Source organism: Monodon monoceros, unplaced genomic scaffold (assembly GCF_005190385.1).
Source record: "Monodon monoceros isolate NGI ecotype Baffin Bay Population unplaced genomic scaffold, NGI_Narwhal_1 Super_Scaffold_20, whole genome shotgun sequence".
Lineage (NCBI taxonomy): Eukaryota > Metazoa > Chordata > Mammalia > Artiodactyla > Monodontidae > Monodon > Monodon monoceros.
The window spans coordinates 135,220,558-135,242,859 of record NW_021703777.1 but is presented as its reverse complement, the minus strand read 5'-3'; the positions used below and the strand labels follow the sequence as shown (position 1 = coordinate 135,242,859).

Genomic DNA, 22,302 nt, shown 5'->3' with positions numbered 1-22,302 from the left:
GGCTTAGTTGCTCCGCGGCATGTGGGATCCTCCCGGACCAGGGCTCGAACCCGTGTCCCCTGCATTGGCAGGCGGATTCTTAACCACTGCGCCTCCAGGGAAGTCCCAAGGATGGGCTCTTGATGTGAGTGTTAGGGCCACCCGGCAGGGCTGCCAGCTGACGGTGAGGCCTCTGCCACGTGCCGCACGGTCACCTGGGGTGTGAGGACCAGTGCCTCACTCTCGGAGACTGGGGGCAGGGCACGGGGGCCGGGGGACCTGCCCACCTCTGCACCCGCACAGGGAGGCAGCATTCTGTGCAAGGCCGTAGCCCCCCAGGGCCGCGAGGGCGGGCAGGTGGCTCCTGTGTCTTTATGAAGCCTCCTGGGTCAATGCAGATGCAGCCCAACCCCTCCTGCCTTCACAGCGGCCTGGCACTCCAAAGCATTAATCAAGACTGGGTATGGATTGGGGCAAAGCCGATCGTGGCTGCTGGGGTGCCGGGATTACGGGTGATTTCTTTCTTTTCTGATTTCTAAACTATGTGCAAACTTGTTTCACTGATGACTGAAAATTTATGTAACATTAAGTAACACTGAATTATACACCTCAAGGCAAATATGCTTGGTTGACCAAAAACATTAGCCTGAATCCCATCAGTCCCAAGCCTTGTGATTAACTGAGGACTGTCTGGAAGTGAGGAATAGAGGTGATTCACAGTTTATCGGCATGTAGCTCCCACAGAGGCTTGGCCGTGTTCCAAAAGTGCAATACGTCAGGAGAGGCGTTTTAACATGAAGCGAAGTACAGGAAAGTAACTCTTGACGTTACAGCACCCCTTACGGCATTCATTACATAGCATCTCCTTGTCTGATTTATAAAACATAATTTACTTTTTGAACTTCTTCCTCTTCAGAGCCTTCCATTCACCTTCCTGTGTGGCCAGGCTGTTAAAAAGTTGCTTCACTTTTCGTTTTCTTTCCGCGTCCCTTTAAAAAAAAAAAAAAAAGCCCATTTTTGGATACTTTTTGGAGGACATCTTACCCTTTTTCCTATCTGACCCAATAGCAGTTCACATCCGCGTGGGGCCTGCAACTCCGCCCAGGACAGAGGACAAGTGAGGGGAGCAGGCCCCCTGGCCCGCCCTCACCCCGGCCCAGCACCCACACCAGCACCTGCCAGACCCCGTCGCCCCTCACCGTTCCATGATCTCTGAGAGCTGCATCCGAGCCAGGAACTGGTTGTCCTTGCGGATCTCCCGGACGGCACCTTTAAATTCTCGCTTGTGCTTGTGGATCAGTCTCTTCCTTTCCTGCTCCTCCTTTGTGCAGCCCTGCTTCTTCCCAAACTCGAGGCTGAAGGTGCAAAGCCAGCCTTGAGGGCGCAGGGTCTGCGCACCCAGAGCCTGCCAGGCCTCCAGTCAAGGCCGCCCCCAGCCACAGCCCCGGACTCCCAGGCCCCTCTGGGGCTGGGGTGCTGGGGGGGCCCCCGTACTCACACTTTGACCAGCCGGGGGGTGAACAGTTTCAGCGGCACCGGCTTGCTCTTCTCACAGACCAGCGGTCGATAGTGCTTCGGCTGCTTTTCCATTTCCGTCAAAATGCTCCGACTCAGCTCCTGACACGTGAGAAAAGCTGACACCGCCTGGCCTGCCCACCGTGGCCTCCGGAGCTCCTCCCTCCGGGCCGCCCCTTCCCCTGGGCCCGGCGGCTGCAGGTGCAGAGCCACTGTGCCCAGAAGGCCCGGCTCTCACGAAGCTTCCACCTTCCTGCAGCGTCCTCGTGGCATCTGGCCTGGTGGGACTTCAGACCTACAGACCCATCGAGCAACAGAACGGTCTCTCCCAGAGGAACGTGGGGAGCACACGATGGGGACCAGCCCATTTGTACAGAGGGGAGCCCCCAGGCCAAAAGGCAGGCGCTCCTCATGGCTTCCTGTCGCCTGGTGCAGGGCAGTCGGACCATCCTCAGAACCCGAGTGACCTGGGAGGGGCGCGGGGCCTGGAGCCGCTGCCCAGGCTGATGCGGGCGGCCGGCCTTGATTCCTAGCGCCGGAACCCCCGTGACAGAAACGCCCACCAGCCTGCCCCAACTCTGGGACACGGCCCCGCCAGGGGAGGCCTCACCTGGAGCTCGGGCGGGCAGCTGCGGGCTGCCAGGTGCTCCATCAGGAGGGCTCGCAGGGGCTGCACGATGTCGTGGAAGGAGGGCAGGGCGCCATAGACGGTCACACAGCGCTGCACCAGAGCCAGACACACGGCCAGGCAGGACAGCCTGCATGGGTGACACCCGGCCTCAGGCGAACAGGAAGGAAGGGCCCCTCCCCGTCACCAACAAAGCCCATCATCTTGGCAAAGATGAAAACCTTCCACTCGTGGGCCTGGGCCGCAGGACCCTGAGGTCAAACATCTGCCCTGGGCAACGGCTGCGGCCCGATGGCTGATGGGATCAGGAGTTAAAGAAAACATCCTGCTTCCCTGAATAGGAAAGAACGTTGCGGGAAATGCAGCAACAACTTGGAAAGAGTACTCGGTGTTTTTTGTTTTTTAAACAGAAGAAAAAGTTTAGTAACACATATACATTTCTTGGGAGAGACCCAAGAAAACTGACTCACTCACTACAATGGCTGGAGCCCTCATCTTAAATAAACCCCGTTGTAGTTTTTAAATTACTAAAACTATTTCCAATATCAAGCAGATATACTTTGAAAATAACACACATTCTGGGAAAGTTAGGTTTTCATGGAAAAAAATGGCCATCAGGATGTGAACAGACATTTCTCCGAAGATTATGAATGTACAACAAGCACATGGAAAGATGTTCATTACTAATCATTAGGAAAATCAAGGCAGAATCGTAATGAGATACCGCCTCATACCCATGAGGATGGCTACCATCAAAAATCCAGAAATTACTAAGTGTTGACAAGGATGTGAAGAAATTGGAACCCTCATACGCTGTTGGTGGGAATGTAAAATGGTACAGCTGTGGTGGAAAACAGCATGGAGGTTCCTCAAAAAATTAGAAATGAAACTGTCATCTGACCCAGCAATTCCATCTCTGGGTATAAACCCAGAAGAACTGAAAGCAGCAACTGGAATAGATACTTGTACCCCCATGTCCACAGCAGCCTTATTCAGAATAACCAAAAAGTGGGAGCGACCCAAGTGTCCACTGATGGATGAATGAATAAACAAAATGTGGTCCATCCACACAATGGAGTATGGTTCAGCCTTAAAAAGGAAGGAAATTCTGATACCTGCTAAACATGGATGAACATTGAGGACACTACACTCAGTGAAATAAAATAAGTCACAAAAGGACAAATCCTGTGATCCCACTTATATGAGACGCAGCAGCGGAGTCAGAGCCACAGACAGAAGGAGGATGGTGGGGCTTGCGGTGTGGCGTGGGATCAGTGTTTAATGGGGACAGTTTCAGTTTGGGAAGATGAGTAAGTTCTGGAGATGGAGGGTGGTGACGGTTCCTTAACAGTGTAAAGGTACTTAAGATGCCACCGAACCATACATTTAAAAATGGTTAAGATGGTAAATGTTATCTGCATTTTAACACAATAAATGTCAACAAAAAAATTCAAATAACCATAATTTTTTTAAAAATCAGAGAATGGAAGGACTTAGGAGAAAAAGTCCTAGTCCCCTCCTCATTCTACTTCTACAGACTGAAGGATGTGACCTCACAAAATCCCCTTGTTGAAACTGAACCCCTAACGTGGTGGTATTTGGAGGTGATTATGTCTCCCAGTCCAGGAACACAGACGTGTTTCCATTCATTCACGTCTTTGTTAAGTACTTTCAACAAATGTTTTGTAGTTTCCATCGTACTAGTCTTCCACCTCCCTGGATAAGCTAATTCTTAAGTAATTTTATTCCTTTTGATGCTATTGTAGATGGAATTGTTTTTGCAATTTCCTTTCAGACTGTTCATTGTTTGTGTGTAGAAATACAACTGACTTTTGTACGTTGACTCTGTATCCTGCTACTTTGCTGAATTCACTTATCAGATCCAATAGCTCTTCTGTGGAACCTTTAGGATTTTCCACATATAAAATCATTTCATCTGCGAACAGAGATAACATGGGTGCATCTTCAAGGCTGGGTGCTGGGTCACGTCTGGCTTGCAGCCTGGCCTCTCGGAGGTCTAAGCTGGCACCACGGCCCGGAGCCCCAGGCCCGCACGTACCTGGTGTGGTTGGCCTCTGTCTCAGTCTGGGCTTTCAGTCTTCCTGCCCACTGGAGGGGGAGGCTTCTCCTGTGCCACGTGGTCGTGGCCTCCTTGTCAGAAACCAAGAGCAACTCCGAGTTCTTCCCAAGTGCTCTGAAAGGGTGCACCAGAGTGTAACCTGGATTCCAAGTGGGACAGGGACAGAGTCGGCCTCTGAGGCTACCGGGCTCGCAGGGCAGGCTCTGCAGGGTGAAGCCTTTGGAAGTTCATTCTAACAAATACGTGCTGTGCTTACCACCAGAGACAAGCGACAGCTTTGACGGGTGTGTGGGCCAAGTCCAAGCTCAGACCAGGCCCCTGCCCTCGTGGGCAGACTAGACTGAGTATCAGTAAGAAACGACGGACAAAGGAAAAGCAGAGGAGGGTGAGGCGGGTTTGTCAGGAGAGCTGGGGCGGTGTGGGGCAGGGTGCAGAGCTCACCAGGCCAGAAAAGGCCTGCTCCAGAGACCCGGGCAGCGAGCAGGACTTAAGCCCTCCGTCACTCAGAGGAGCAGTCGAAGCAGACGGAAAGGACTGCCGGGGAGGGCGCCAGGCCGAGTGCGGTCCAGGCACGGCAGAGTGGGCGGTGGCTGGGCATAGGGTGGGGGGCATACGGGCGACAGCCAGTCCGCTGACCAGTCCCGACTCCAGCATCCAGTGCCCTCCACCGGGGCCCCTCCTCCAGCACTGCAGCCACCCTGACGTCTCCCTGGGGTGTGGCTGTCCCCCCCCCCCCGTGCCCATCCCCACGGCTGGCAGAGAGGAGCCCGCAGCGTGGGGCTCAGAGAAATCAGGCAAGTGTCCATGTGAGGTTACGAGGAGAAAGTGGAAGGGCAGGGAAGGGAAAAGGGGGCAGGGAAGGGAAAAGGGGGCAGGGAAGGGAAAAGGAGGCCGGGAAAGCAGCCCCTCTAGACATGGAGGAGCGAGGGGACAAAGGTGGGCAGCTCCTGGAGGGCGAGGGAGCCGTGGCGTGAGTGGGCAGAAGCGTGGCGAGGAGTGTCGGCATCCTGTGTGGGGGAGGGGAGGGGAGGGTGTGATAGTTCTGAAGAGCAACAACTGCTGAAACCCTCTCTCAGAATACGGCTGTCCATGATCTCCTTCCAACATTCAGAACATCGTAGGAACTACAGGAGCGGTGCTGCTCACTAGAGATACACCGTGAGCTACACAAGTTAAAGTGTTCTTGTTGCCACATAAAACGAGTAAAAACAAAAAGGTAAATCTTTTTTTTTTTTTTTTTGCGGTACGCGGGCCTCTCACTGCTGTGGCCTCTCCCGTTGCGGAGCACAGGCTCCGGACGCGCAGGCTCAGCGGCCATGGCTCACGGGCCCAGCCGCTCCGCGGCATGTGGGATCTTCCCGGACCGGGGCACGAACCCGTGTCCCCTGCATCGGCAGGCGGACTCTCAACCACTGAGCCACCAGGGAAGCCCCCAAAAAGGTAAATCTTAATGGATGTATTTTATTTACCCTCCCCCCCAAATACTGTTTCAACACACAGTCAATACAGTGAACCTCAGTATTTTATGTATTTCTGGTAGGTAGTCTTGCCACCTGGGGGGTACTTTACACTAAGCTCAGACTCCCCACACGTGGAAATGGGCTACTGTGCTGGACAGATAAAGTGGGATCCTGATTTTTTTCAAAATGTGGGTTTACACACATCCACACAGGGAAAAAAGGATGCTACTCTGGATGATGAGACTTGAGATTCTTTTGTCTTCTTTCTAACTTCCCCACATCCTAAGCTTTCTACAATGAATACCGATTCCTATTAAAAGTCTAAAGTACAGTATATTTGCAAACGCTGCCTCCAATCAACTCACCTTGGCTCTGCTTGTTGGGAGCTGCGATGTAAAGAATCCCAACAAGAAAATTGACGAGCTCAGGTATGAACCTCTGGGACAGAGAAACATAGTCCAGGAACAGGCAGCACACGAAGAGCCCCTTCACCACGTCTTGGAGGGACTGGATGGGACACTGGCAAAGGAACACAGGGCACAGTGTCCACTTGGGAACAACATTCACAACACTGCACCAGGCAGACAGCCTGGCTTCCGCGGGGGGCCACGGGCCCCGACCTTCCTCTGCACGGGGTGGGGGGGAGCGCCACCCCCACGGCAGGGTCGAGGCGCGTGGCGTGCAATCAGGCACAGAGCCCTGTGACCGTAAGGTCCCACCCTTTTGGAGCGAACGCTGATAACTGCCACAGCAAGTGGGCACCGATCACACGCCCTCTCAAGGAAAACGGAGATATTTGGACTTTTAAAGCCAAGAGGGGAATAGAACCCCAGATCAGACACGATGCCCTCATGTGCCTTCTGGGGTCACGCCCTCTGCCACCTCACCCGGGAGCTCTGGGAAGGAGCTGCTACGCAGGCCTCGCTGACGAGCCTTTCTTACTCCTGCCCAAGGAGGGCCAGTCTCCGCGGCCCCGCTCAGCCCCAGGGAGGGCTGGCTCCGATGGGGAGGCCCTGACGTACCTTGGTTAGCAGCTGGCTCAGACACAGCAGCGCAGGCGTGACCACCGGGTGCCGGAAGTCAGAGGTTGGAAACAACATCCCAGCAATTTTCAAGTAAACGAGCTGGAAAGAAAGCGCCACCACACGGGCTAAAGAAGGGAGACACACAACCTGACGCGTACCTCTGAGCTGTTCTGCGGAAACTAAGACCACCACCCACCGAGGACGGTGACTGCAGGCTGCCCACGAGCACCAGACCCCAGACAGTGGGAACCAAGTGGCTACTGCTGAGATCCCAGAAACATCACCCTGTCAGCTCACCACCAGCCACTCAGAGGAAGTCCACGAGCTGGTCACACACCCTGGGACCCTCACCCTCGATGTTGCCTTTAAAACCCCTCCCCTGAAGGCCAGAAGGTAGTCCATGTCTCTTGAGCACGAGCTGCCTGTGCTCCTGGACGGGTGCCTGCAGTAAACGCTGCACGTTTCTTCCCCACAACCTGGCACCAGTCGGCTGTCTTTGCTGTGCGCCGGGCAAGGGTGGACCCCAATTTGGTTCAGTAACAACATCAACTCATGAATCCTCACGCCAGCCTACGGGACAGGTACCACTGAGCCATCACTACCGCCTACAGCCGGGAGAGGCCAGGCCCGCGCAGCCCAGGACGGAAGCCCGGGCAGCCTGCCAACCCCCCTGGCCTCCCCACTACTCCCCGCCGGGGACAGGCTCCGGGGTGGCAGGCTGGATACCCTCGGCCACAGCTCGGGCACCCACCTACCCCAGGTCACACAGAGAAAGGGGCCGAGGCCACAGACACTGGCTCAGATGCCTTCCCAAGGAGTCTACTGACCCATTGACATAAAGCCAAACTTTTTTTTTTTTTTTTTTTTGCAGTACGCGGGCCTCTCACTGTTGTGGCCCCTCCCGTTGTGGAGCACAGGCTCCGGACGCGCAGGCTCAGCGGCCATGGCTCACAGGCCCAGCCGCTTCGCGGCATGTGGGATCTTCCCGGACCGGGGCACGAACCCGTGTCCCCTGCATCGGCAGGCGGACTCTCAACCACTGCGCCACCAGGGAAGCCCTAAAGCCAAACTTTTAAGTTCCTGCCAGTCGCCGTTAGTTCATTTCAACACGAAGACCAGAAAATGGAACGGACTGAGCAGTACTTCTTCAGTGACCAGAGCTGACGACACGGCCCATGGCTGTCGTGAAACGGTCAGAAACCTCAGAGAGGTCAGAGGTCGCTGTGCACAATCAGGTGGAGCAACCAGCCCACAGGTTCAGGTCCTCAGGAAAACACACCCCGGTCTGCCATCAAGACTAACACGGCACCGTTCACGGAGAAGTCAAACCAGGAACTTTGCTCCTGGGCCCACGTTAGCTAGTTGTTAACAGGTCAGCAGTCCTTCCAGGCCTGGCCCAGCGTGCCCTCCAGATGGCTGCAGAGGCTCTGGGGCAGACCACCCTCTTGAAGCCCCCAGCCCCTCTGTGCCATGGCAGCACACTGGACAGCTGGCGGCCGCGGGTCAATGGCCAGATGACACACGCCCCTGGCTTACCACGTCCAGGCCCGGGAAGGCCGCCCGGCCTGTGGTCTCAACCATTCCTTCCATGTCGTGCATGGCATCTCTGAGGACAAATTTCACGGCGCTGCTTGCGGCTTCAGGAAACATCTGGCAAAGGTTATACAACTGCCTGTTCATCAGAGACATGTCAGGGGAGAATGTCCATAGGTAACAAAAACATAGAAACCCCCTCAAACCACCCACGTTTATCATCTATCTTCCTGTGAAGTCACCTGCCGGCTGAGCTGGAGCTGGAAGCCCCTGGATGAATGCACTTTTCCTTACTGACACCTGGCTGGCCGTCTCGGTGATCCAGGTAGTTTTTCTAATAGTGTTTTATAATAACCTATATTCATTTTTGCTATTTGCTAAGAACCTGGTCATAACTTCTCAGTACTGGTGGCAAAAGTAGCTCTGTTTATACAAGTAACAGCACGGGGAGCATATTCTAAGGGCCAGACGTGGCTGACAGTCCTGAACCCAGTGGTGCCTCACCAGCACTCCTGGGCGCAGAGGCTGGCACGGGGTGGAGGGGTGTGCAGGTGGCCAGCCCGAGGGCACCACCAGGCACCTGCTCTCACGGACCCTCCCAACTGAGCACCCTGCCCGCTGCGCCCTGCTCCAGCCACCACGGGGCCAGGAGCCACCATGCTGCTCTGCTCTCACGGGGCCTGGTGCAGAGCCTGGCCCGGGGACCCCGCGCAGGACAGCAGCAGGCGGACGAATGAAACAGAAAATTCGCCGTCAAATATTAATAAACTGAAGGGACCCTACTGTCTTAAAGTCGATTCGTTTGCAGTTAAAAGCAGGTCCCATCTCTAGGGCAATGGGAGCAGCGCGTCAACACGACTTAGGAGCAGGATGGCGTATGGAAATCACCGCAGCTGTGCGAGCTGTGGGCCCATTGGCAAGGCTGCCTTAATAACTCCGAAGTTACTCTACTACTTTACTAAAAGGCACAAAATTTGTTCAACTGAGCCCCACGTTCCAGATAAGGCACCCCGTTTTCACTTACACAACCAACTTATTGATTCCGCCAAGGTCTGGAGGATCACTTGTAGCCAAATCTCCGACGTATTCCAGAAGGAAGCCAAACAGTTTCTGCAGGAACAGGGTTGGGGCCAGAGCTCAGGGCTGAGCCCAGAACGGAGCCACGGCACAGGACGCCCTGCCCCCTGTGCCCCCGCACCGGGTGGGGCGAGGGCCTCAGGGCCAGCGAAGGGGGCGTGTGACCCAAGGCAGGCACGGGGGCGAAGAGCACAGGGTCTGGGTGCTGCCTCGGCCGGCGGGCGACGCCTCAGTCCTAGACCAGGAGCGCGCCGGCCGGGCGCCAAGGAGGACGAGGCACGTTCCTAGCTATCTACTTCCCCAAAGCCTGGCTTTGCTGTGTGACGGTGCGCGCGGTGGACTCAGTGTAAACTGAGGTCAACAGCTCGGCCTCCTCCTGGGCCTGCCGTGGCCCTGGAGCTGACGCACATCCAGGCCTGGCTCTCTGCCCCCCGACCCGCACCCCACCGTGAAATCTCGCGGCCGTAAGCACGGGGTGCACTTCGGGACTACCAGCTTCACGGTTACGACGCCCACACAGACCAGGGCTCTTCCCTGACACTCCCAACACTGCAGACAAACGACTCAGCGTACTTCTAGTTTTGCTTTGTTTCCCACTGCGAGACTTGGATGGTTGCATTTCTGAATTCTCTCCACAACCAAAAGCTGCTCTTCCATCGATCTTCCCGATAATAAAGACTTCAATTCCTCATAGGATTCGGGAGCTATCAAAATAAATACAAAACACACTCCACGCTTAACTTGTAAAATGAGAATTACATTTCTGGTAACGGAGATAAAAACTGAACACAAATTAAATAATAGAACTTCTTTTACTTCACCCAAAGAAATACTTCCACCTATTTTATAGAAGCACTCGTTTTGTGTAATTACCACACTGCTTCTAACGTGTGCCCGCATGCCCGCCAAGGGTGAGGCTCGAGGAAACTGGGCTGCCTGCAACAAGCCTTGACGAAGAAATGACCCCAAGCTCCCCTCCAGGAGGAATCCCAATGCCCGACACGGGGAGGGAGGAGGGGACAGTGCGCGGGCGGGGTGGCCGCCGGGACCGTTCAGAACAGGCTGGAAGCTGGAAGGAGCCCCGCGAGCAAAGCAGTGTCACGCCTGAGATGCCCCCGGCAGCCAGCTCCACCCGCCGGTTCAACCGCTCTGGAAACACCCTTAAGTCGCAGGACAGCTTAGGCCTGCGGACTGGAACCGGATGGGGTGTCTGCACGTGGGACAGAGCAGCCCACCGTGTGCTACATGCCATGTCACGAGGCCTGAGCCCGGCTCCGCGGCCACCCTTGCCCACAAAGGGCCGACTTGTCAAGCGGCAGGGACCTCCGCCGGCGGCCTGCAGAACTGCTGCAGTCACATAGCAGAGGCTGACGTGCTGCCCAGAGCACTCGGGTCAGATCCCAGGGGCGTCGCGGAGAAGGATGACCATGCCTGTCTGCCAGCCAGGACAGCACAGACGGGCTGTGTGTGTCCAGGCCTGTACCCTGTCCCACTCCATGACGCAGCCCGTGAGGCCGACGCCACCAGGTCACTGCGGTCACTCCCCAGTTGTCTGTCTACCTGCGAACATATAGGGCAGCTCGGCCCTGGCAGCCTCCCGGTCGTCGGCTATTGATCGCTCCCCGGGATTCGGACGCTGCTCCTCCTGGGTCCTCTCGCTCCCGTCCTTGCTCTGCACGTCAGACTCCAGGCCCGAGGGGCCGTCCGGGCCATCGCTCTCCTCTGGGTCCCCCTCGCTCGAGCCTTTGCCCTCTTCCCCTTCGCTCTCACTGCTACTGGCTTCCCCGCTCGGCTCTTCCTCGACGTTCATCTTTCCATCCTGGGAACAGAATGTGGGAACCAGCGGCATCACTCCTCAGGGGACAGCAGCTGGCACAGCCTGTGACCGTGTCTGAGGGCCGTGCACGTGCAGACGCTTTATGCTACTTGTCTGCCAGGAACACGCGGCCCGGTGCTGCACCATCCACGGGCGTGGGGCCTCTCTCCCACCTCCTGCGGGGCTGCTACACGTCACGGGGCTAAAGGCCTGGGAACCGCAGTCCCCACACCCTGCCGCCAGGACTCTGGGCAGGGCTTGTCTCTGCTGGGGAGCGGCAGGGGTCCAGGATACGGAAGGCGCCCCAGTGGACAGGCTCCGGCTGCTGAGTGTCTGGCAGCCCTGCTGCTCGTGGGGCTAGGGAACAGCTGGGGCTTCCTGGCATGTGGGCTGCACGCGGAGGTGGCGGGACCTCAACATCGGAGGGTGACCCCTGACGACTCCCCCAGATAACCCACTGTTTTGCGAGCACCCAGTTTCCCGTCTTCGAATCCTTTCTGCTCGAGACCCCTGGCCTTCTCCTATCTTCCTGCCCCGAGTGGGGCCGACGCTCTGAAAGGGGAGAGGAGTGTAGAGCTAATGGGGCTCGCGAATGAAAAACCTCACCAACTTTAGAAAGAGCCACAGAGAAACTGCTTCTAAAAAGACTCACAATTTCCACCTGTGGTAAACCTATCACGTGAAAAACCAGGAAATGTGTTGCTTTAAATTAAAAAAAAAAAAAAAAGGAAACGAAGGCAAACATCTTACTTTGTAAGAAAGCAAACGCCTGTCATCTTTGTCTAGTACGAAGCCGTCACTTAAGTCATCCGCTGACATGTGTTTCGGTCTCTTAATATGTTCACCCTCCTCCTTTCCAAGCATCCTCCGGAGTCTTTCAGCCTGAGCAGGAAAGACAGAAAAGCTGTCTGCCGTGCTGTGAGCACGTGGCAGGGACGCACGCTCCAGGCTCCCTCGGCCGTCACAGCTGCTTCAGGCCTGCCTTCTGCTTTCTTCAACCAGACATGCAAACCCTTGGCAAGCATCGTGTGGAAGACTTATTTTAACAAAAATAAAAATACTGCGGCAGAAATATGTTCCCGTCACAAGGAAGGAAAAGCTGTCACCCTGAGGGCTTTCTGGCCAAATGATGGTGGCCAATCATCGGCCTCACTCACCACCAGGCCCCAGAAGAGGAACAGGACACTTTACACTGAGGTCTGCATCCATTTGACAAGCAGCTCAGCTACTCTGTCCCTATGAACCATGCAATGGCCACAGGAGACGGCCCACGAGGGGGGTACTGAAAAGGCCAGATGCACGACAGTATGCCTCCACTTCATTTTTGTTTTGTAACGTAAGGAAATTTAAAAAACCTTTAAGAGAAAAGAGGTGAAAAGGTAGTGCACTATATCGCTAGCAGCTGTTCTGAGGTAAAGGGATTAGAAAGAAAGTCATTTTTAATTTGTTATATTGGGTATTATCTGCATTTTTTTTCCTTTTATAGTTAAAAAAAAATAAAACTTGTTTAGAGACTAAAAAGATTCCACTGGTAAAACACAGCACACCTCCAGCCCATTGAACACAACAAGGTGGAAAGGGCCTTTCCGGTAGTAGCAGCTTCCCAGAGCAGCCCTGCCCCTGCCCCTGCCTCGCCCCGCCCCCTGCCCCGCCCCCTAGACACCTCTAGGCACTTGAGCCTCTCCCGCTCCTCCTGGGCCAGCTCCTCCTCCGTCTTCATCCTGTTAGAGGGTGGTGCTTTCATTTCAAAGCCGAGCTCACGAACCATCATGTCGTATGCGTCAGGCTAGGGCAGAAAGAAGAAATTGTTTTTTTAAAGAAAAGACCTGCATAACGAGCTTCCTGCACACCCCAACTGTGGCTGGACATCTTTACGGAAGAAGCTAAACCACAGCCTAAGTCTTTTCTTCTTGTGTGACAGAGGCCTGTTCTAATCAGTCTCGAGGATGCCTTTAGGTCATATACAACTATTCGCTCCTCGAAAATTCTTAAAGTATATCTGCTTTAAGAAAACTAAAACTTGGGCTTCCCTGGTGGCGCAGCAGTTGAGAGTCCACCTGTCGATGCAGAGGACACGGGTTCGTGCCCCGGTCTGGGAAGATCCCACATGCTGCGGAGCGGCTGGGCCCGTGAGCCATGGCCGCTGAGCCTGCGCATCTGGAGCCTGTGCTCCGCAAAGGGAGAGGCCACAACAGTGAGAGGCCCGCGTACCGCAACAAAAAAAAAAAAAAAAAAAAGAAAACTAAACTTTGCTCATCTAGGCATTAAGCCCCCCAAATGGGATTTTGGGGGAAGCAACAGTAAGGTCGACTCACAGATGTGCAGATGGCCACACGGCAAGGTAATATGGTGAAATCCAAGTATTTTCTAGAAACCAGCAACTCAAACGAATGCACCTTCTCTGACAATTTAGACTAAAAGCAATGTGGCAGGAACCAAATATTGTCCAGGGGAAAAATAAATAAATGTATATATCAATACACATACCAAGTCTTCTCATACCAAGAAACAACCATTTTCTTTACTTTCATTATTCTGGAGTAGATAGTGAAGTAACTTTTAGTCTATTTCCACCCTGATGTAACACACGTCAGATACCTCAATATAAAAGTTTAACAGAAAACTTAAGTCCTAAAAGGGAGAACAGATGTCTGGCTCCCCCTCTTCTGCAGAGAAAGGCTGGGTCAATGGTCGTGAGCCCAGGCTGCCTGTGAGGTGCTGACCCCACCTTGGGTTTCTCCTTTCCACCTCTGCTCTCGGATTTGGGTGTTTTACGGGCCAGGATAGTCTGGATTTCTTTCCAGTCTTGGTCTAGCTTCTCTGTGAGTTCAAGGGCGTCTTCTCGTTGAGCCTGTCTCTCCCTCTGGGGAAAAAGAACAGAAGGCACCCCATTACTGCCGGCCTCCAGCAGACGTCCAGGCCCCACTGGACAACCGCTCAGCCTAACATGCCGACGGGGAAAGAGACCACGAGAAATCAGCATCTCAGGATCCCATCACGCAGAACGAACTTCCTGCTGTAAAACTGCTCTTCTAGATGCTCTGAGCAGTTTGCCTTTAGCAGAAGCAGTGATGTTTTGCGACTCTTGATACGTGCCAAAACACTAAAACCAACCCTCCCCCCAAACCAAAACCAAAACCCCAAGAAACCATCAGAAGTACATGCTTGGGGCTTCCGTGGTAGCGCAGTGGTTAAGAATCCCCCTGCCAATGCAGGGGACACGGGTTCGAGCCCTGGTCCAGGAAGATCCCACATGCCACGGAGCAACTAAGCCCCTGCGCCAAAACTACTGAGTCTGTGCTCTAGAGCCTGCGTGCCACAACTACTGAAGCCCGTGTGCCTAGAGCCCGTGCTCCGCAACGAGAAGCCACCGCAATGAGAAGCGTGCAAACAGCAACGAAGAGTAGGCCCCACTTGCCGCAACTAGAGAAAGCCCGCGCGCAGCAAAGACCCGACACAGCCAAAAATAAATAAATAAATAAAATTTTAAAAAAGAAGAGGAAGTACATGCTTGATGAAACTTAAAATGCATTTTGTATTCTTATTCAAAGTGAATGCTTTTATTGAATTCATAGAAAATATTAGACATAGCCTAAACCGCACAGGGAGAAAAGACTTGAAAGTGTTCAGCAGCGAGCCTGCGGGCGGTGCTGCTCCGCAGCGAGAACGGCAGCGGACGCACCTTCTCCTGCCTTGATTTGGCGATGAGCTCCTCGATCAGCTCTTTGCGTGACTTCGGCTGTTGCCCCTCCTCGCCGTGCTGTTGAGAGGTCTTCTTGTGAAGCGGCCCGCCACCTCCTCCAAAATGGGCCGCCGTCAACTCGGCTGCAGACAGAGAGCAGAAAACCCCTCTGTGAAGCCAGGCCCGGCTGCGAAGTGGGTTTTGCAGTCGCTCTGCCAACGTTTCTCCAAGCACGGTCCGGAGAGCAGACTCCACGTTTAAGAGAAAACTGTCACCCACGGCAGGTGAGACTACAGGCACAGTGACACAAACCCCCAAGATGAGCCCCTCTGAGAAAACCCAGAGGCATAAAAAGACCAAGCAGCTGTGATCCAAGTGACTGGAAACACCAAGAACCTGTTTTCCAATGTGTTAACATCTCACAGAAGATGGGCAAACGCAAACTAGCTCACGCCTGGTCCTCACGTGCCCAGGACCAGGGCCACTTCACACCCTCCCTGTGTCTCACAGAAAGTCCCGGGGGGCAGGGGGCGGAGCCAGCTACTAGAGTCACTGATTCCTAGGCTGCCTGAGCTACCAGGGAAGAAGAGAGAAACAAAACACTGGGAATCGTCGATTTTGGAATAGAAAGAAACTTTTAAAAAATCCAATTTCTTGGAAGAGAAAACAGAGGCTTAGATGCTAAGCAACTGACTTCAGATCTCATCCAGTAAGAGAAACAGCTCCTGCCTGTGGCCCTCTAACCCCCTCAGGCCCACAACCCGCCGTCTGCGCCTGCGCTCCGCCACCCCCATCATGCCTCCTTCTGGAAGCTGCTCTCGCTCCCCCTGCAGTAGACTCTGGCCCGATTTAAAGGCCAACGTTCACTCCTCTGGGCAGCAGCCCCCTCCTCCAGGCAAGGCTGTCTGCGGACTTGGGCCCCACTGCCCTCCTGATGCCTCCCCTGGGCTGACAGGTACCCCAAACACCCCTGCGCATCCTGCTTCCTCTCCACCTCCCGCGCCTACAAGAGAATTTCAGGAAGACCTCTTGGCCTGCCCTAGCCAACTCTGTCCTTCCCCACTCAAGTCCCTCTGGCTCCCGTTCCTGAGTAAAAGCCAAAATTGTTCCCGTGGCCCCAGGGGCCCAGCCCACCTGTCTGTACCATCGCCCCCTCCAGTTGCCAGGCTCCTGGCTGGTCCCAGACCGTGACACCACCAGAGGCCTGCACAACCGCCACCTCCTTCGTGACCCTAATCAGGACTACCTGGCGTGTCCCAGACCGCTCCGACTTCATTTCCCCCACAGCACTTCTACTTCCGACCGGCCTGCGGGATTTACTGATTATTTAGTTTACTGTCTGGGTCTCCCCAGAAAACTGAGCTGCAGGTAGGTTTTACTCACTGCTATTTCCCCAGAACCAAGAGCACTGCCTGGCACATGCTGAATAAATGAATCAGTGAATGAGTCATTCCTCTGCTTCCTGCAAAGTTTAGCATATTAGAAAACACTATCATTTAGCATTCTACTAATTCAAGATTGTTTACAATATTTTCTGGAAATAAAATTTACAAAACATTAACTAACGAGGTGGTATTATATAAAAGATTCCAAAAAGGATTCTCGGAGAAAAGAAAAAAAAAAAAATCCATCAGTGTGTTTATATTGATGATAGGATTTAATTAGAAAACTAGGGTTGATTTTTAAGATGAAATTCTCCTAATCTAGGAGAACATATAAATTATGTAGCTGAACAAAACAGAATGTTTCCTGATGATTCATTTTAAAAGGTACGGCAAATATATTTATTTTCAAATATAAGCAGTTACCTGGAAATGTGCAAGTCACCTGGATTCTCATGAGCTCATACTAAACATCAGAGGAGGATAGGAAACCTCAAATAAACAGTTGAGTCCCCAGGACCCAACACCTGGCAGAATGGGAATCCAACTTCTCCTCTAGTCAGCCAACCGTCACAGCCTATCATACCAACGAGGCCGAGGCCGACACCTTGTGATGAATGACCAGGCCGCCAAACGTTAAGGTGCCGCGGCAGTCCCCTTCAGTGACAGTGAAGGTGAACGTGTTTAAAGCGAGGCGTGCATAAAAAGTCCTGAACAATGGAAAGTGCGAAGAGAAAGGCCCTCAAGGTGAACTATGTTCCCTCCTCAACCACGAAGCCTCAGCAGAGTTGTGGTCCACCTCCCGGTGCTGTGGACAGAACCACGGGCCGCCCTAATTCCTAGGCCTTCTGCCCCCGCATCACCCAAATACCAAAAGGCAGTCATGGGCTTAACGGCTTGGCTTTCCACACACCAGAAAAACCGCTGAGTCAGTTTTAGTTTTGTGCAGCTTTGTTCTGAAGATGCTAAATAGAGGATATTCTAAATCATAAGGATGCGAACTTACGACATGACCCCAGCTTTATAAAAGGGCCCAAGATGATCAGACCTGAACCGAGTCCTAACTCAGTTCAGGTGTATATCAGTGTTAACTAATGCCACGGTTTAACCTGCTTCGTTATTATCTATAAATAAGAAGCTCAGGACTTCCCTGGTGGCCCAGTGGTTAAGAATCCGCCTGCCAATGCAGGGGACACAGGTTCGAGCCCTGATCTGGGAAGATCCCACATGCCGAGGAGCAACTAAGCCCATGAGCCACAACTACTGAGCCCACACGCCTAGAGCCCGTGCTCTGCAACAAGAGAAGCCACTGCAATGAGAAGCCTGCTCACCGCAACGAAAAGTAGCCCTGGCTTGCCGCAACTAGAGGAAGCCTGTGCACCGCAACGAAGACCCAACGCAGCCAAAAATGAAATAAGTAAATAAATAAATTTTAAAAAAGAAATTAAAAAGAAGCAGCTCAATGTTACTTCCCCCACAAAACTGTCATAAGCGGTTCCAGAGAAAACAAAGACTAAAAGAACTAAGTAAACACTGTTAGTACACACATTGGGTCAGAACTGGTAACAGTGGTAGCAAAGCACTGTGGGTTAGTACAGAAGAGCTGTCCTAGGGGTTAGTGAGGTGGGTTTTACCCACAGCTCTGACTCACGGGTTGGTCAAATCATATTGTTTCTCTGAGCTCACGGGTAAAATGAGCTGGGGTGAAGTTCAAACAAGAGGAGGGATACTGAAGTGCTTTCTGTGACAGACAGACAGCAGGCTGTCTATCTTATCTACATATACACATTCTTAAAGATCTACACCTGCATTTTCTAGGTGTCCAAGCAGGGCAGAAAGAACGTCAGTGCTAAGCAGACTGCCCCTGATCCCAGGCCTCACCCGACAGCACTCCTCGGTCCTCGGCATCGCTGTCGCTATCGACAATGTCATTATGCTTTTCAATGTCTGCCAAAGACTGGCCGTAATGAGTTAGTTCTTCATCTTCATTTAGGTTGTAGATGCTTTTCTTTTCGTGTTGACGCTGACAGAATAGAAAAAATGAAAATCAGTCTCCTAAAATTTCCACATCCATTTAACATCAAAAAAAGAATGATTTTCCCCCCATTTTTGTGCAATGTGACAGTGTAGCTTTAAGATTATTCTGGGTCATTTGAGCAATGATTCGGATATAAACAGAACCCACAGAAGGTAAATAAATCAATGGGGCACCCTAAGGCACTGGGAAATCGTGCAGCTCTACCCACCAGGAATGCTCCACAATCCACTCGACCCAGTTGAAGGCAGCCGTTTAGTCCAGAACCCCAGGACGCATCACTGCCGGGCACTCTGGTTAAGATATTTATCCACCTAACTGGTATGTGCAAGAGGCTGCTTCCCCCTTGGTCTAGACAGGCAAGATACACGACTGAAGACCCACCCACTGTGCACTCACAAAAGTATAAACAAACAAGGGGGAAACGGCCTTCTCTTTGTATTTGACTTCTGTGTAAAACTACAGCAAAAGACTGTTTTCCATACCTGTTGTTCCAGAGCAAACCTCTTCATCATCTTCTCCTCCGGGCTTATGTTGCTATTGTATTCTCCAAAGCGTTTATCTCTAAATATGTTGGACTTATCCCTTTCTTTGTATTCCTTTAGCAGAGTCTGGGTGCGCTGAAAAACAGATCATAGAACAATCTCTCACCGGTCCTGGCAACTCTTGAGCTCTGACGGCCTGGCAGTCTTAGTCACCAAAGGGGAGGTGCTTCCACAAGGGGACACAACGCTGGCTCTAAGGAACTGGAAAATGCCATTTTCTACGCCTCAGGCCACTGAGACAAACAGTCCAAAAAAGGCCAATCTACTGGCTGGAAAGACTGATCTCAATAACCGAGGAGAAACTGGGTCGCTGCCATACAACGGCAGCAAAGAGGATGACGTCTGGAACCCAGGGGATTCTCTAGGGTGTGTGTTAGTACTTCCATGCCTAATACCAAAGGTTAAAGTAAAATGACGGCAACCAAAAAAAAGCAGAACAATCGAGCAGAGGTCACTCCACCCAGGTGAAGAAGCCAGAGGAGTTCAGGTTCTAGCCGAGTAAGGGGAGCAGGGAACAATGATCTGAGAGGCCATTTACGTCAATGACGACATCACGATCAATTACAGACACAGACCGCAGCAGCACTGCCTATCTGCTCTTTGCTTGTTATATACGTGACGTTATGTGTATATACAGTCAGTCTTTGCTATTTGCAGATTCCATATTTATGTATTTGTCTATTGGTAAAAGTTACGTGTAGCCCCAAACCAATACTCTCAGCACTTTCTGGGTCATTCATGGACATGCATGTGATGCCCAGGAGGTGCAGTCGAGAGTGAGGACTCAGAACCCCACCAGCTGCACCACTTCCCAGCGAGGACTTTGGGAAGCGCCTACAGCCTCACCTGTAAAAAGGAGAGAATGGCAGTTCCTACCTCAGGCTCTTAAGGAGAAATGAGAAAACTGAGGCTTACATGATAAAGGAAAACATGTCTAGCCTGGAGCCCATGCAATGCCCATCCCCACATCTGCCCCCACAAGCCTGCCCTGGGGTGTGTGATGCAGGGGTGCATCGGAGTCGGCTATAAGTTTGTCTTGTCTACTATTACTGCCAGCTCCTTGCAATAAGGACGATGTTTGATTCAATTCAAAGATCAATTGGGGGGACTTCCCTGGTGGCGCAGTGGTTAAGAATCCGCCTGCCAATGCAGGGGACATGGGTTTGAGCCCTGGTCCGGGAAGATCCCACATGCCGTGGAGCAACTAAGCCCGTGCGCCACAACTACTGAGCCTGTGTGCCACAACTACTGAAGCCCGTGTGCCTAGAGCCTGTGCTCCACAGCAAGAGAGGCCACCGCAATGAGAAGCCCACACACTGCAGCGAAGAGTAGCCCCTATTCACCACAACTAGAGAAAGCCTGTGCACAGCAACGAAGACCCAACGCAGCCATAAATAAATAAATAAATTTATTAAAAAAAAAAAAAAAGAAAAGATCAGTTGGGGTTTCCCTGGTGGCGAAATGGTTAAGAATCTGCCTGCCAATGCAGGGGACACAGGTTTGAGCCCTGGTCCGGGAAAATCCCACATGCTGTGGAGCAACGAAGCCAGTGTGCCACAACTACTGAGCCTGCGCTCTAGAGCCCATGAGCCACAATTACTGAGCTCACATGCCACAGCTACTGAAGCCCACGCACCTAGAGCCCGTGTGGTCTATAACAAGAGAAGCCACCACAATGAGAAGCCCGCGCACCGCAAAGAAGAGTAGCCCCCTCTCGCCGCAACAAGAGAAAGCCCGCGTGCAGCAACAGACCCAAGGCAGCCAAAATAAATAAATAAATAAATAATAAAATAAATAAGTTTATAAGAAAAGATCAACTGGATTAGATGCTGTGGGACAGAACACAGATTATGAGCCCATGAAGGCAGGGCCAGGTGTTACTTTACCTTTACCTCTCCACCTGCTAGAACACAGCTTAAACGTAAGGGCTCAGTGGCACATAAAGGCTTCACAGGTGTCCAAACCCAGTGCAAACCCCAGCCTTTACCAGCTGTGTGACCCTGGGAAATTTACTTGACCTTTCTGTGCTTTAATTTGTTCACTAACTTACTAATGTCTCCTCCTCAGAGTAACAATAAATATCGTTAAACAAACCAATGAGCATGTCTCAGAAGCTGCATAGAGAATGCCACCCGAACTGAATTTCAAAGTACAGAATACTCTGGAACCGTAGGCACAGGAAAGCTGGAGGCTATGACACTTTCCAAGAAGGCAGCATTTCAGTTACCCTGCAAGGGTCAAGGTTGTGCGCTTCAAAGGAGCGATACATTCCTTCTTCAAACATCTACTGAGCATGTAACCCCCTATCCTGTCCCTAACCAGCGGAGCTCAAAGTCTCAACGAGGGCAGGTTTTAAGAGGTTCGCACAGGGGCCGCGGTAGCGCGGAAGTGATGAACTCTGCCTGAGTTGGACTTGTGTGTGGGTCTCCAAGAAGGGACGGCGGTTTTGCAGGGGAATGTCGTCCCCGCCCACGCAGAAGCAGAGGCACGAAGATGAAAACAGTCCAGCTGACACATGGCACACACGATACACGACGTCTCACTGCTCCAGGCGCTGTCCCGAGAACTCTAAGTGGACGCTTCCCATCCTCCCGGCGGCCCTAGGATGTACGTACCACCATCATGGCCGATTTACAGAAGGGAAAAAGGGCACCGGAAAGTAAGTCCGTAGCTCGCCCAAGCCTGCCGGCGGCCCCTCGGGGCCGCAGGGGTTCGAGGAGCAGGGCCGTGGGTGGTCCCGGCCGGCAGGCGGGGCCGGGGTGATCCACCCCGGAGGGCCCGGCGCCCCGCTCACCTTCTGGAGGGCCCGCGCGCGCGACACCCCGGGCAGCCCCACGTCGTGGCGCGTCTTCCTGCCCAGGACCTGGAACTTCTGCCGGTTGACTTTCACCTCGAACGGGTTGGCGCTGGGCCTCGCCCGGCAGCCCCGCACGCCCGCCGGGGCCCCGGGGGCCTTCCCACGCGCTCCGGCAGACCTGGTCTTCCCCATGGCAACACGCGCTGCACCTCGGGGCGCTGACGAGGAAGTGGCAGCTAGAGCGCGCGCTCCCTCCGGAGCTAGCGCACGGCCCAGCAGCCTAGGAGTGCCGCCCCCGTCTCGCGATAACTGAGCCAGCGAGACGTAGGAACGTTGGGTAAAATACTGACACGCCCCCGCTCAGCTTACTCGCCCATAGGCTGAGCGACTACAACTCCCAGCAGGCCGCGCTCGCGCCCCACCGCCTCCGCCCCGCGCGGTGCCTTCTGGGAGCGGTCCTGGCCCGCGCGGTAGCGCTCCAGCCTCGGGGCCCGTGGAGCGCAGCACTTTGGCTCCCTCGTCTGGGGAGCCGTTGGCCGGAGCCGTCGCCGCCGGGGGGTGGTTCCCCGGCCAGTGAGCGCCTCCCCGGGCGATGGGGCCGACAGCCCGGGCCACGGCGCGGCGGGGGTGACCGCGGGGGCCCGGCCCGCCCTCTCCTGGGCGGCAGTCCCGGGTCCCGAGGGCGAGGCGTCGCGGCGCCGGCAGCGTCCGACGCAGCGGCGGCGCGGGTGGTCGCCGTGGCGGCGGC

The 22,302-nt window shown here is 53.7% G+C and overlaps 1 protein-coding gene across 1 annotated transcript; it reads right to left on the bottom strand.

Moving 5' to 3' along the window:
- Nucleotides 1-3: 3 nt before the first annotated feature.
- NOP14 (NOP14 nucleolar protein) lies at nucleotides 4-21,820 on the bottom strand. Its single transcript, XM_029235665.1, has 18 exons — nucleotides 21,552-21,820; nucleotides 18,698-18,832; nucleotides 18,059-18,200; nucleotides 14,796-14,938; nucleotides 13,842-13,976; nucleotides 12,777-12,899; nucleotides 11,864-11,995; nucleotides 10,858-11,116; nucleotides 9,871-10,001; nucleotides 9,245-9,330; nucleotides 8,224-8,359; nucleotides 6,685-6,786; nucleotides 6,028-6,181; nucleotides 4,182-4,341; nucleotides 2,105-2,252; nucleotides 1,478-1,596; nucleotides 1,179-1,334; nucleotides 4-968 (listed from the first exon to the last, which is right to left on the bottom strand). The coding sequence occupies exons 1-18, from the start codon at nucleotides 21,744-21,746 to the stop codon at nucleotides 869-871; spliced, it is 2,556 nt and encodes an 851-aa protein (XP_029091498.1). The 5' UTR covers nucleotides 21,747-21,820; the 3' UTR covers nucleotides 4-868.
- Between the last annotated feature and the right edge of the window lie 482 nt (nucleotides 21,821-22,302).

Coding starts and splice junctions, on each gene's coding strand:
- NOP14 (XM_029235665.1), bottom strand. CDS start 21,746: ATGGGGAAGACCAGGTCTGCCGGAGCGCGTGGGAAGGCCCCCGGGGCC. Junction 11,996..12,776: donor AGAGGCTCAAGTGCCTAGAG/GTGTCTAGGGGG, acceptor TTTCCTGCTCAG/GCTGAAAGACTCCGGAGGAT. Junction 6,787..8,223: donor CCTTCCCGGGCCTGGACGTG/GTAAGCCAGGGG, acceptor CTTTCTTTCCAG/CTCGTTTACTTGAAAATTGC.